This window comes from Bactrocera neohumeralis, unplaced genomic scaffold, assembly GCF_024586455.1.
Source record: "Bactrocera neohumeralis isolate Rockhampton unplaced genomic scaffold, APGP_CSIRO_Bneo_wtdbg2-racon-allhic-juicebox.fasta_v2 cluster11, whole genome shotgun sequence".
In the NCBI taxonomy this organism is placed as follows: Eukaryota; Metazoa; Arthropoda; class Insecta; order Diptera; family Tephritidae; genus Bactrocera; species Bactrocera neohumeralis.
In genome coordinates this window covers 7,794,855-7,808,670 of record NW_026089624.1, presented here as the reverse complement: position 1 = coordinate 7,808,670, position 13,816 = coordinate 7,794,855, and the positions used below count along the sequence as shown (strand labels likewise).

General features: G+C 36.6%; 1 protein-coding gene across 1 annotated transcript in view; it reads left to right on the top strand.

Annotated features, from left to right (window-relative positions):
• The first annotated feature begins 1,681 nt into the window (after window positions 1-1,681).
• Window positions 1,682-13,816, top strand: part of LOC126765757 (uncharacterized) — a 38,384-nt gene continuing 26,249 nt past the window's right edge. The window contains exon 1 of the mRNA XM_050483499.1: window positions 1,682-2,112. Coding sequence (XP_050339456.1) covers window positions 1,977-2,112 — 136 coding nt within the window. The 5' untranslated portion in view covers window positions 1,682-1,976. The remainder of the gene's footprint in view (window positions 2,113-13,816) is intronic.

The following is a 13,816-nucleotide window of genomic DNA, read 5'->3' as shown; positions in this document are numbered from 1 at the left end:
AATTGCTCAAATGAGAACAACTACAACTATAAATCTTTTTACTCGGATGAAATATTTTTATCCCTACATATTTGGTGCATGGTAACTTACACCCCTGCCAACCATGAGCGGGTAAAAACCCAGTGAATCAGTAGGTAGTAAAGTTGGTAAACATGTGGGTAGTTTAAGATTCTACCTACTTTCCCCTCACATGTTCGTATACATGTGATCATACATCTCTGTTGCGCTCATTCAGCAGTGTTATATAAGAAAGTATATCTGTCCTGCTCTAATATCCCCAATCGACGGCAAAAATGCAACTCTGCATTTTTTTGATTCCTACTTTAAAAATTTCTTAAAATTTCAACTTTTTAATTTTTAAAATTTTTATTTTTTTTTTATTTTTTTCATATTTACATAAAATTTATTATAATGTATATAAATAAAAACATATTTAATTAAAAAAAATAATTAATATCTGAAAAAAGATTTATTAAAGAAAAACATTATTGATACCTGAAAATAAAAGGCAAATAATACCTGAAATAAAATAAAGGTTATTAAAACCTGATAATAAAAGAGTGAAAAAAGATTATAAAAGACAAATTTCTGAACAAAATATTGAAACAAAATAAAGGTTATTAATACCTGAAAAAAAATAACAATGAAAAAATAATAATGAAAGATAATAATATCTGAAAGAAAAGATTAATATTATCTGAAAAAGTTAAATATATTAAATACAAATAGAATTTACTCTGGAAGCAAAGATTAATTAAATAAAAATATTGATAAAATCTGAAAAGAAAGAATAATTAAATAAAAATAATAATAACATCTGAAAGAAAAGATAAGTATTATTGATCATTTAAAATATAAAACAAACATTTGTTTTCACATATTATATTAAATTGTGCAAGCCGCCTCAAACGCATAAAATACATACATACATACATATGTACTTATTTTTGCGTATTATATTGGACTGTGCAGTCCACTTTCAAAGTACACACACTTTTTTTCACACACTTACTTAACAATTGATATTTGCTACTTCTGGTGATATTGCTGCAGCTGCTATTTCCATTCATTCTGATTTCCAATGCTATAAAAACAAATGAAGTAATTATTTGCAAATTATTTAAAAAAAATCACATAAAATTCACTTACTTACCTTCTTGTTTTACGAGCCTCTTTTACAATGGTACGATCACGAATGACATGCGTCTTTCAGTCGTTTTTTTATTACCCATTTTGGGATTTTCTTTTGGCACTATTGACAATTATGTTTTCTCCTTCGCACTCATTCAAATAAATCAAGAAATGGAAGAAACTTTTTTCATCGCATTTAGGTAAACAAAAAATAACCCGAAAATGTGCGTTGGTGTTGGTGCATAGAGAAAAAATGTGTAGTTGTATTGAAATTTTTGACACAAGTGGGTAGCCGTGGTTGGCAGGGACGTTCAAACATTGCTATTCACAAATATATACATATATATACATAGTATATGTATATGTGCATGTATACACCGATGTGTGATGGATAAATTATGGTGAATATAGATGTGTTGTGCTCATTTTGGTAAGATACATTTATTTTCAACCATTAAAGCTGTATATCTGTGGTGTTTATTGTCTGCGGCTCAGACTAAGCTCTGCCTATAAATACCAGTCTTTGCACTATTTTTAAATTTAATTCAGTACACACTTTCACCTGCAACAGTTGCTTGTTAAATACGGTTTGGTAGAGCTTCGGATACGAACACTTCTTAATCTGCGATCGTTACTACTCTATTCGTCATAACCGACCAAATCTTTGTTTTGTGTAACGTAGCACACATAACTGCCACATATACTTATATACACAAAATAATATAAATTCTTAAATTATATAATTTTTTTTTACCAATAGTAAACTACGCCGGTACAATCAAAGCCATTTGAAATTAGTGAAAGTCTATTGAAGGTTTTTAAAATTATTATTTAGTTGAGAAAAAATGAAAGCCTTTTTGATAGTTGCTTGTGCATTACTCGTATGTGTTGCCAGCCAGGACGATAAGACGACCAGTCAAAGAAACACTGATAGAGAAATAAAAATTTATAAGCGCCTGATACCAGCTGATGTGTTGCGAGGTAAGGATATACTAACATGTGTGCCTATGAATGAAAAATCCCAACCGTCTTTCTAACTCAAAATTGCTGCAACTTATAATACAAACGTAATAACATATATACGTATGTATATACACACCTTTTCCAAAAAAAAAATTTTAATTGATTGAAAAGTTATCAGACATTTAACAATAGGAGTCGTTTAATTGGTTAGCTCACGTTTTTTCTAGTTGAAGAAATTAAAGCTAGTATAAGAAAATGCACTATGTACCTATTTACAATGCAATAAATTAATCATCCTTCTGTCCGTCTGTATGTACGCCAGCTAGTTGGTAAGTTTTTGAAATATTGATCTAAAAGTTTGTACACAAAGTTGTTCAGATCAGACTACTACACCAATTAGCTGTCATGCAAACTGGTCGATCAATTCCTAAGCAAGTTGTTGCATGGAAAACTATTTTATTTGTGAACGGTATTATAGCTTCCATTCAACCGAAGTTAACATGTTTTCTTGTATTTATTATTATGCAGTTTTCATGTGGGCACATTTGTATACTCAAACTTGCTTTGACAAGTAAAATAAAAGCACAAAACTTTTTTATACCTAGCACATATATACATATATACACATTTGTGTAAAAAATTGTAAAAAGTGTTTTTCTCTTAAATAATTGTAAAATTTTTATTTAATTTATTTCTTGCCCCAAGCATATCGCCCCATTGGCAGTATCCAGCAGTGAAGTTGTATTAATATATCACTTAGTATTAGTCACAAGCGAAACTAGTCGCTGACAAGCTTTATTTTGTAGCATTTCTTCCATGGTCGTTTGGAACGAGATACCAAATATTCAAATACTGCTTGAGAATGTACTAAATCCATACTGTTTCAAAAATATATAAACATTGCCTTTAAGTTGTAGTTACATACAGTGGGATCAAATAAAAACAAGCATTAATAATATTCGTTGAAATTAAATATTCTTATAGCAAATTGCAAATTAAATCAATGAAGTCTATTAAAATAGCGCATTACATTTATGGTTGTATAATTGGACGTAGTAATATTTTTAGAGAATAGTTCGTTTTAGTACCCTTTAAAACTATTATTTTTCAAAAAAAAGCAACTCGAATTTTTGGTTTTGCACTTGTATGATTCCTGACTATGATATACATAAGAGGTCGGCATATTAGCCCTCAAGTGGTGAACACAATGACTGCGACAGACTGCAGCAGCACGACAGTGAACTGAAAACGTCGTTGTTCATCTTACTGCATGTACATTTTGAGAAGCAACAACAACACAATGGCCGGCATGTACACAAAACAACGCAGTTGTCCATTTTGTATGTACAAAATTTCGTTGTGGCCATACTAATTCCTTTCACTTCAATGAAATTTAAATATTTTGTTCAAAGTGAAATTTTTTATGCAAAAAATAAGTAAACAGGTCAATATTTTTGCTTTAAATTATCAATTGTTATTACAAATGATATAATAGAGCTATAATATAGCTATTTTATGCTTTTATTTGTAAAATAACTTCAAGTTTGTTAGAGCTGTGAATAATTTTACATTTTACATATTAGTGGCATCACCCTCTACATCCTCTTTCTATCTTCCATTCTACTGTCAACTCTACTGTCGTCCTACTGTCGTTGGCAAATATAGGAGGATATTGAAGTTAGCGAGAACGACAACTGTCGGCCTGCAGTCGTGTAGTCGTGCAGCTGTCAAAATAACACTGCCCCTAAGAACGTGTGTAATTTAATATTTGACAGATGTGGTTTGCAGTCTGTCGCTCTCTATGTGTTCAGCGCTTCAGTGGCATTTTGCACCGTTCGGGCACAGGGCTAGATGAAAGTATCAACGCGGGAAAACATGAAGAGGGAATTGAGAGCAACGTATTTTACCACTCCTCGTTTACAAATGAGAGCGATCGTATATATGGGTAGTTGCACTGTGGGTAACAATTGTAAAATTGCCTAACAATTTTAAGTTTCTTTATAACCACCATTAATTTATAAAATGTAAAACAAATAATAAAAAGTGTAATAAATATTTCGGAAGATGTTCTTTGTTTAAAGTTCCAGTTGCTTCCAAAATGCATTCTTTAATGAAATCTCCACCGAAAAATGAGTGGTTACCTAAAACCATTTTAAGTGCAATCGCATAGCTAACAAGGATTGCACAGTTACTATCAACAAAACACTTCTAAAAGTACAATATTCCAGATAATCATAATTCACCTGTATACCGATCATATTATTCGTGTTGCGCTTCGTAATGCCTTTGAATGTTGCATTTCTTCATCCGAACATGTTTTTTAAATAGCAGACATTGTATGCTGCCAGAGCTGTCCTGACATACAGACATTTTTTTCTCATTTTACATTAAATTAGTTAATTTTTCTTCTTAAATTTTGGACACTGTTTTCACGCGCTGATAACATTTATGCACATTTAAATTATAACAACTTCAGTTTATGAACCACTGTTTCTTCAAACACATACATATGCACAAACAAACGCTCAGCACACACCTATTAGCATTTGTATTATATTTGTATGCTTAACCACTTTGAATTAATAATGCCATACCGCGCAAATATATTTTTATTTGATGATTTTTTATATTTTTGAAAATATGTGTTCCCTTTCCAAAGTGCGTATTATTATTTTAATACATTTCCAGAGGCAACTTACACCTTCAAAATTTAATTAAACACAGTGGCATAGCTAGGAGGGGTGGGGGGGGGGGGGGGGGGGGGTCCGTCGCCCTGGGCGCAACGTTTTTGGGGCGGCAAAACGATATTCGCTGTTTTTTAAAATGAATAATATTAATTATTATATCTTTCTTAAAAATAGTGATAGAACTTAAAGATGCACTTTTCTAGATTTGTCTAGCGACGTGTCACTCTCACAGTTACCCTATGCTTTGAATGTAACAAATACTTTTATTTCTCCAAATTTTCAAAAATTGTATTTAAAAACTCCTATTCGGGCAAAAATTCCTGCAAATTGTGTCAAAAGTGTACAAGATATAAGGCGAAAATGGGTTTTTTCTATGGCTTTTAATAAGATGTCTTGTAAATTTACTATCAATTTCCTCAAAAACTGTATTGTGAGAATTTTGGAACTTCAGATTGTGCGTGGCTTCTAGTTCCTAAATTTTATAAACTTAATATCGAAGATATTTTGTAAAAATTCACTTTTGTTCGAACCACCTCATGAAACTTGTAGGTAGGTAGATAAAGGGGGGCGGCAGAACATCCTTGGCACCCGGCGCCCGAAGTTGTAGCTACGCCACTGATAAAACAATTATAGAAAAAAACCTCAGTATTTTGGTAAAATTACCAAACTGAAAAATATCAAAAATCATATATTTATATAAGCATTTTCTTTAAATGGAACTGCAATATGTTTAAAAAATATATATTATGGTCACAAGTATCTTTTCTTTTTTATATATGTAGATATATGTATATAAAACTGCCTTGCGTATGTGCGTATAAGAGCCCACGACTTGAGAAAAGATTTCCCAATTATAACTAAAATGAATTTTTGCAAGTGGCATCGTGACCATTATCAGGAACAACAATATAATATTACTAGCTGTTACCCTGTGCGTTTAGCAACACCTAAATCGATTAAAACTCTTAAGGGTTTTTACTTTGAGTTTTATTAATTGTTGTAAACATTTATTAAACATATTGGTAAACACATTTTTGGTTTTTCCACCTGGCGCGTAAATGAATAAGCACCTTGGTGTTCCCACTCTTGAGCAATTGGCCGTGGGAGAAGCACGGTTCTTCCAAATTGACGCCGCACACTTGAAACGTTTAGCCTTGCGATTTGTTGATGGTCATCGCAAAGGCAAGACGTACTGGGAACTGCAAGCGCTTAAATTCAAACGGCATGTCCGTTGGAATCATGGGAATGCGTGGTAAGAGTACAACTTCACCTGCTGCCTTGCCATTTAGTATTGTTGCTTCAATCAAACTTGGCCACAATTTTTGACTGAAAGTCTTGTGCCATTACACAAAGTCGGTGGCTTCAGATTTCGTAGAAGTATAATGGGTGAACCGGCTTTCAGGACCAAACGATGCGGTGGCAGACCGGGGGGATCCAAAGAATTCAAGAATTCAGTTGGATAATTGACTACTTCATCTTGATTTAAAACGCTATCAATCGATGTATGTATGTTGTAGCTTCTCCTGGCAGTTTTTCTTGAATGGCAAAATTGATTTCGTTGACGTGTACATTTTCGGTGCCAATATTGCGCGTTCACTTAAATAATCGTGGCGTTGATAGTGTTGAACAATATTCGGAAATACACTTTCAATCAATTCTTCTTTCGATTGTAAAAGTGTACAAAAGTTGTTCGGCAATGTGATCAAACCGGTATCATCGATTCTATTTTGCCTTCGCCAATGTCCAACAACTGCTTCGAAAACGCCGCTGCGGATCGACCATTTTGCAATTGCACTCGCATGTTGATGGTAAGAGTCAGCCTTTGAACATGTCTCCACAAAACTGACGATTTTAAACATGCGTTTATTTCGTCGGCAGGATTTGATCGAGGAATGACTGACAAAGTTGCCGAAAATCGCCGGATAATAAGACTAATGCTCCGCCAAAAAGTTGTTGCTTTTGGCGTAACTATTCCAGCTCCTCGCAAAACTTTTGCCATTGTTGAATTCCTCGATATATTGCACGTTGGTGTTTCAACGACTTGGATGTTCAACGGTAATTTCAACGCAGAATGTGCTGTTCGGCCGCCATTAAGTAGAGTAGCAGCGATGCCTGACGAAGCAATTGCCAGCGCAATTTTCTGCAGTGACCGTATAGTAGCAAGAATCAAAAAGATCAGAAACCACCGGGCGCATCCAGAAAGTAGAATTTATTGTCAACCGCTCGTTTAATCTTATCATAAGCATTTTTCTGCTGAATATTCAATTTGGTAATTTTAGCTTGTATGAAAGCACGCAATTCATTGCAATCGTATTGTTGTTCACATTGAAGCTCATGGTCATATGCCAAGTTGCGCTAATGCCTTATTCGCAATTGTAAGGCACAGATCTTCAACCAATATCAAAGCATCATTATACATTTGTAATGTATATAGCAAGTCTGCGTCCGATGCTCGATGACGCGCCAAAATTAATAAGTCCTCGGTCATGCAGTCTTTGTACTTATTCCACAGTTCTTGCGGATTTGACAAAAGGCATGTAGATATTATTATGGCGAATAGTACGCGTATTTTTGTATTGTTTTGGATGAGATGTGAGTGATGCGTCATGAAGTGCGGTGTCCCAATGCATATCATCTTCTAACAAATGCAATCGCGGACATGCTTCACGATGCGTCGCACACAACTGACCGTCAACAGTTTTCAAATCATCAAATGATCTTGGTCCGTGCACGTTGACTAATAGCAGACGCAAATAGAAACATTCGGCGTTGTTCGGATGGATGGTGTAAATGCGTCTTATGGCATCGGGTTTACGGACATTTGGATAACCGTCAACACGCTCCCCTTGCTTTCGTCGTTGAAATGTTTTCGATGATGGATTCCAAGTGAAATATTGTGGTATTTCGGAATATAGCAATGTTCTTGCATTCAGTATGCATATTTGAAGTACATAAATAAAAATTGAAAAATTAACCTAAAACTACATCTTAAACTATGTATTTTACCCACACACGCATATGCAATAAGACCCACCAACAGTGTATTTGCCAACCGCATGGAAGCACTTACGAAACAATAACAATTTCATGAGAATTTGTATAGGCGGGATGTATCATTTTTTTTTTTTGTTTTTTGCAAAACGTGCAATGATACACACCTTAAATTTCTTATGTGCACCCTCCAAACAGACCCCAATCACCCCTGAAAATTTCATTGAAATCGGTCAAGCCGTCTAGGAGGAGTATGCGAACAGGAAGTTTTGCCGCTTAATTTTATATATATAGATGAAGTTTTAAAATGTGCTGTTTTCTTATGAAATAAAATTGTTTTTAGATACAAGTATAACTTATATAATTTTTTCCTAACTTCTTCTTCTTCTTAATTGGCGTAGACACCGCTTACGCGATTATAGCCGAGTTAACAACAGCGCGCCAGTCGTTTCTTCTTTTCGCTACGTGGCGCCAATTGGATATTCCAAGCGAAGCCATGTCCTTCTCCACTTGGTCCTTCCAACGGAGTGGAGGTCTTCCTCTTCCTCTGCTTCCCCCGGCGGGTACTGCGTCGAATACTTTCAGAGCTGGAGTGTTTTCGTCCATTCGGACAACATGACCTAGCCAGCGTAGCCGCTGTCTTTTAATTCGCTGAACTATGTCGATGTCGTCGTATATCTCGTACAGCTCATCGTTCCATCGAATGCGGTATTCGCCGTGGCCGACGCGCAAAGGACCATAAATCTTTCGCAGAACTTTTCTCTCGAAAACTCGCAACGTCGACTCATCCGTTGTTGACATCGTCCAAGACTCTGCACCATATAGCAGGACGGGAATTATGAGTGACTTATAGAGTTTGGTTTTTGTTTGTCGAGAGAGGACTTTGCTTCTCAATTGCCTACTCAGTCCGAAGTAGCACCTGTTGGCAAGAGTTGTTCTGCGTTGGATTTCAAGGCTGACATTGTTGGTGGTGTTTACGATGGTTCCAAGATAGACGAAGTTATCTAAAACTTCAAAGTTATGACTGTCAACAGTGACGTGAGAGCCAAGTCGCGAGTGCGACGACTGTTTGTTTGATGACAGGAGATATTTCGTCTTGCCCTCGTTAACTGCCAGACCCATTTCTTTTGCTTCCTTGTCCATCCTGGAGGAAGCAGAACTAACGGCGCGGGTGTTGAGGCCGATGACATCAATATCATCGGCATACGCCAGCAGCTGTACAGTCTTATAGAAGATGGTACCTTCTCTATTTAGTTCTGCAGCTCGAACTATTTTCTCCAGAAGTAGGTTGAAGAAGTCGCACGATAGGGAGTCGCCTTGTCTGAAACCTCGTTTGGTATCGAACGGCTCGGAGAGGTCCTTCCCGATTCTGACGGAGCTTTTGGTGTTGGTCAACGTCAGCTTACACAGCCGTATTAGTTTTGCGGGGATACCAAATTCAGACATCGCGGCATAAAGGCAGCTCCTTTTCGTGCTGTCGAAAGCAGCTTTGAAATCGACGAAGAGGTGGTGTGTGTCGATTCTCCTTTCATGGGTCTTTTTCAAGATTTGGCGCATGGTGAATATCTGGTCGGTTGTTGATTTGCCAGGTCTAAAGCCACACTGATAAGGTCCAGGAAGGTGTCTTCCGTCTATCACAACGTGATCGATCTGGTTGGCCGTTTTTCGATCCGGAGACAGCCAGGTAGCTTGATGTATCTTCTTATGCTGGAATTTAGTACTACAGATAACCATATTTCGGGCCCCGGCGAAGTCGATCAGCCTCAACCCATTTGGGGATGTTTCCTCGTGGAGGCTGAATTTACCGACCGTAGTGCCAAATATACCTTCTTTGCCCACCCTGGCGTTAAAGTCGCCAAGCACGATTTTGACATCGTGGCAGGGGCAGCCTTCATAAGTGCGCTCCAAGCGCTCATAAAAGGCATCTTTGGTCACATCGTCCTTCTCTTCCGTCGGAGCGTGGGCGCAAATCAGCGATATGTTGAAGAACCTCGCTTTGATGCGGATTGTGGCTAGACGTTCATTCACAGGAGTGAATGATAGTACTCGGCGACGGAGTCTTTCTCCCACCACGAATCCTACACCAAACTTGCGCTCCTTTATATGGCCACTGTAGTAAATGTCACAAGGACCTATTCGTCTCTGTCCTTGTCCCGTCCATCGCATTTCTTGGACGGCGGTGATGTCAGCCTTTATTTTTACGAGGACATCAACCAGCTGGGCAGCGGCACCTTCCCAATTAAGGGACCGGACATTCCAGGTGCATGCCCTCAATTCGTAGTCTTTATTTCGTTTGCCATGGTCGTCATCAAAAGGGGGTCTCTCATCCGAGGCTGTTTGCTAATTTTCATTGGTATAATTTTTTACGTGGCGGGTCCCAAACCCAGCGCACAACCCTGCGGAGGGGATGTTTCGCCTTCTCACTTTAGCTCGCCTTCAAACAGTATCCCAGAGGATACTTGGTCAAAAACTGGAAATAGTGAGCTGCTTGAGTCATATGTAAAAAAATCGTTTCTGGCCACTCCCAAGTGAATGGCGATCAGAGAACTTTCCTCACTTGCGTGAACTTCTACATATGACTCCATCCTCCTGTGATTATTATTTCCCACCATTCAAAGGTAAATAAAAAAAATTTATGCGAAGCTCTAAAACCTCCAAATTCTGTTTACCTTTGTTTGTTCACACAACTGTACAATTCCGATATGAAGTAAATTTCCGCTCTTTAATTTGTGTACAATATCAGTATTGCCGCAACCATTCTGTCAGGGATAAAGGGATGTCCAACTATTCCTGCAAAATTTTTTATAACATTTTCCAATTAATAATGCATTACATGACAAAACATTTCATCAATTATATTTATATTTCGTGTTTTCTTTAATTATCGTTGTTTTACATTTTATTTAGTGGTCTAGAGCGAGGCAACAAATCCCTCCGTTAACAAATTTGTACCCTGAACAGGGTATATTAAGTTTGTCACGAAGTTTGTAACACCCAGAAGGAAGCGTCGGAGACCCTATAAAGTACTATATATATATAAATGATCAGTATGTTGAGCTGAGTCGATTTAGCCATGCCCGTCTGTCTGTCTGTCCGTCCGTCCGTCTGTCTGTATGTATACGAACTAGTCCCTCAGTTTTTAAGACATCGTTTTGAAATTATTTAAACGCCATTTTCTCTTCAAGAAGTTGCTCGTTTGTCGGAACTATCGATATCGGACAACTATAACATATAGCTGCCATACAAACTGAACGATCGGAATCAAGTTCTTGTGTGGAAAACTTTCACATTTGACAATATATCTTCACAAAAGTTGGCACATGCTATTTTCTAAGATAATATTGCAATATACGAAGAATTTATTCAGATCGGCTTGGTATATAGCTGCTATACGAACTGAACGATCGGAATCTAGTGATGGTATGGAAATCTTTTGCATTTGACAAGATATATTCACGACATTTGGTATAAATTATTTTCTAAGGCAACAATGTAATCTCCGAAGAAATTTTTCAGATCGGTTAACTATAGCATATACATAGCTGCCATCAAACTGAATGATCAGAATCAAATGCTTGCATGGGAAACTTCCTCATTTGACGATATATCTTCACGAAATTTCGTATGAGTTATTATTTATAGAAATAATGTAATATTGAAAGAAATTGTTCAGATCGGCTCACTAAAGCATATAGCTGCCATATAAACCGAACGATCGGAATCAAGGGCTTGTATGGAAAATTTTCGCATCTGACGTGGTATCTTCACGAGTTTGACATGGATTACTGCTTAAGGTAATAACATAATCTCCGAAAAATTGTTCAGATCGGATTACTATAGCATATAACTTCCATACAAACTGGACACATATTTACTAAAAGAAATGCACCTGCGAAGACTATATTAGCTTCGGTGCAGCCGAATTTAACATTTTTTTCTTGTTAAGGTTTCAATCTGGCCATCCCACATTTCCAATTGTTAAATGTCAAAACCTTCTGAACTTTGACAGCTGATCGAAGTTGACTCTCCAGCTGCTAACAAATCTGTGTCATCCGCAAATGTCTCTGTCATATAACTAGAGTCAGATGGAAGGTCACTGGTAAAAAGTAAATAAAACATTGGCCCCAACACGCTTCCCTGGGGAACACCCGCTTCAATCGGTTGCAAGTTTGAGTATGCATCCTCTTGTTTAGTATGTATCTTTTTAATATGAAGCAATTATTTCGCAAAATTGTTTGGGTAGCATGTATTTGTCCCGTATGCCAAACTTTGTCAAAAGCTTGAGACACGTATAAGAAGGCCGCCGTACAAACGTTCTTTTTATCAATAGTATTTACAACGAAATTAACGATTCGGTGTACTTGGTCAATTGTTGAATGGTGGTCACGGAAGCCATATTGATGTGTTGAACGATTGTTTATGAACGATTATTGGTTTGAGCCTATTTATGAGTACAGTTTCAAAGTTTTTAGAAAAATCTGGCAGCAGCGAAATTGGTCTATATGATGTAATATCGTGTACTGGCTTACCCGGCTTAGGTATCATTATGACTTCAGATACTTTCCAAAGCGACAGCACGTATCTTAGGCATAATGCACTGTTTATAATATTTACAAGGTTTTTTTATACTAAGTGCGATAAAAACAAACCTAATTACAAGATTTTGAAACTGTACTAGAGTAAAAATTTTTTACAAAACAAAAAAAAAATTTCGACCGTGAAACTGTGGAAAAAGAAACCGTGTAAAAAAAGAGTTGGGTGTATATTTGTGACATCTTCAACCTCACAGTACAACTCAACGCCTGTCGATTGTCGATATGTGCTTAAACTTTGGGTCGACTTTATTCACTATACATTTAAATGTATACCAATTAGTGTGTTTACATACATTACATAACTTGGCATGACATATACTACATATATAAGCCAATCAAAGAAAAGTTTGTGTATATTTATATATATGTGTATACCTGTAATGCGACTCCACTACATTGTTCACGGCATACAAGGTGCGTTCCAAAGTAAACTTTTCGAATCTAGCGCCCCCTCGTAGCCATCTATATGTCGACTAGTGCGTTAGAATCTGCCATCTTTATCGAATTTCCAGTGAGAGTTTCATGACATTTCATCGATTGGAAGTGAAGTTATTGCGTTTTAAGTGTCAATATGTTTGAGTTATCGGTGCGAAAATGAGCTTCGAACAAAGAGCTAACATTAAATTTTGTTAACTTTTTGCGAAACGTTTTAATTGATGAAACAAGTTTATGGCGATGATTGCTTATCCCGTAGCAGAGTACACGATTGGTTTCAACGTTTTCCAAGTGGTCGTAAGGACATAAATGACGATCACTGTGCGTGAATTCATCGAAAAGCAGCCGAAATCATCATTGAAATTCATGAAAATGGAATTGAACATCTCCAAAACATCGATTTATCGCATTTTGACCGAACATTTAGGCTTGCGAACGGTACGTATTCGCCCGATATGGCACCGTGCATATTTTCCCTTTTCGGAAAAATGCATTTGCCCTTAAAATGAAAGCGTTATGCAGACGTAGACGGCCATTCAAAAGGCTTGCGCCGGCATACTGACGGCCATACCGGCCAACGAGCTAAAACACTCGTTCGACATGCTTTTGGACCGTGCAAAGAGCAGTATTGAAGCAGAAGGAGACTATTTTGAATAAAATAAATTGATTTTGCCGAAAAAACCATTTGTTCTCGTTTTTTTGAAGTCCTGTTTACTTTGGAATGCACCTCGTACATATATGTATGTATGTATCAGTTTGTTAAAATTTCTGTTTGCAATATTAGTAGAAGTCTACATTAGGGTAGATAAAAAAACTAATGTTTTTTTTTGCTCCGTACTCTGAAAAACTGGTTGAAAGATAGCTCTAAAAATAGCTCACCAAGTATATATTTATTACGGTTTTAAATTTTTTTTTATCAAATAGAAAACTTTATATCTCACTTTCAATTGTCTTTTGAGAGAGCGAAACGAAAAAAAAAACATTCGTTTTTGGCTCCCTCTAATGTAAAAGGCT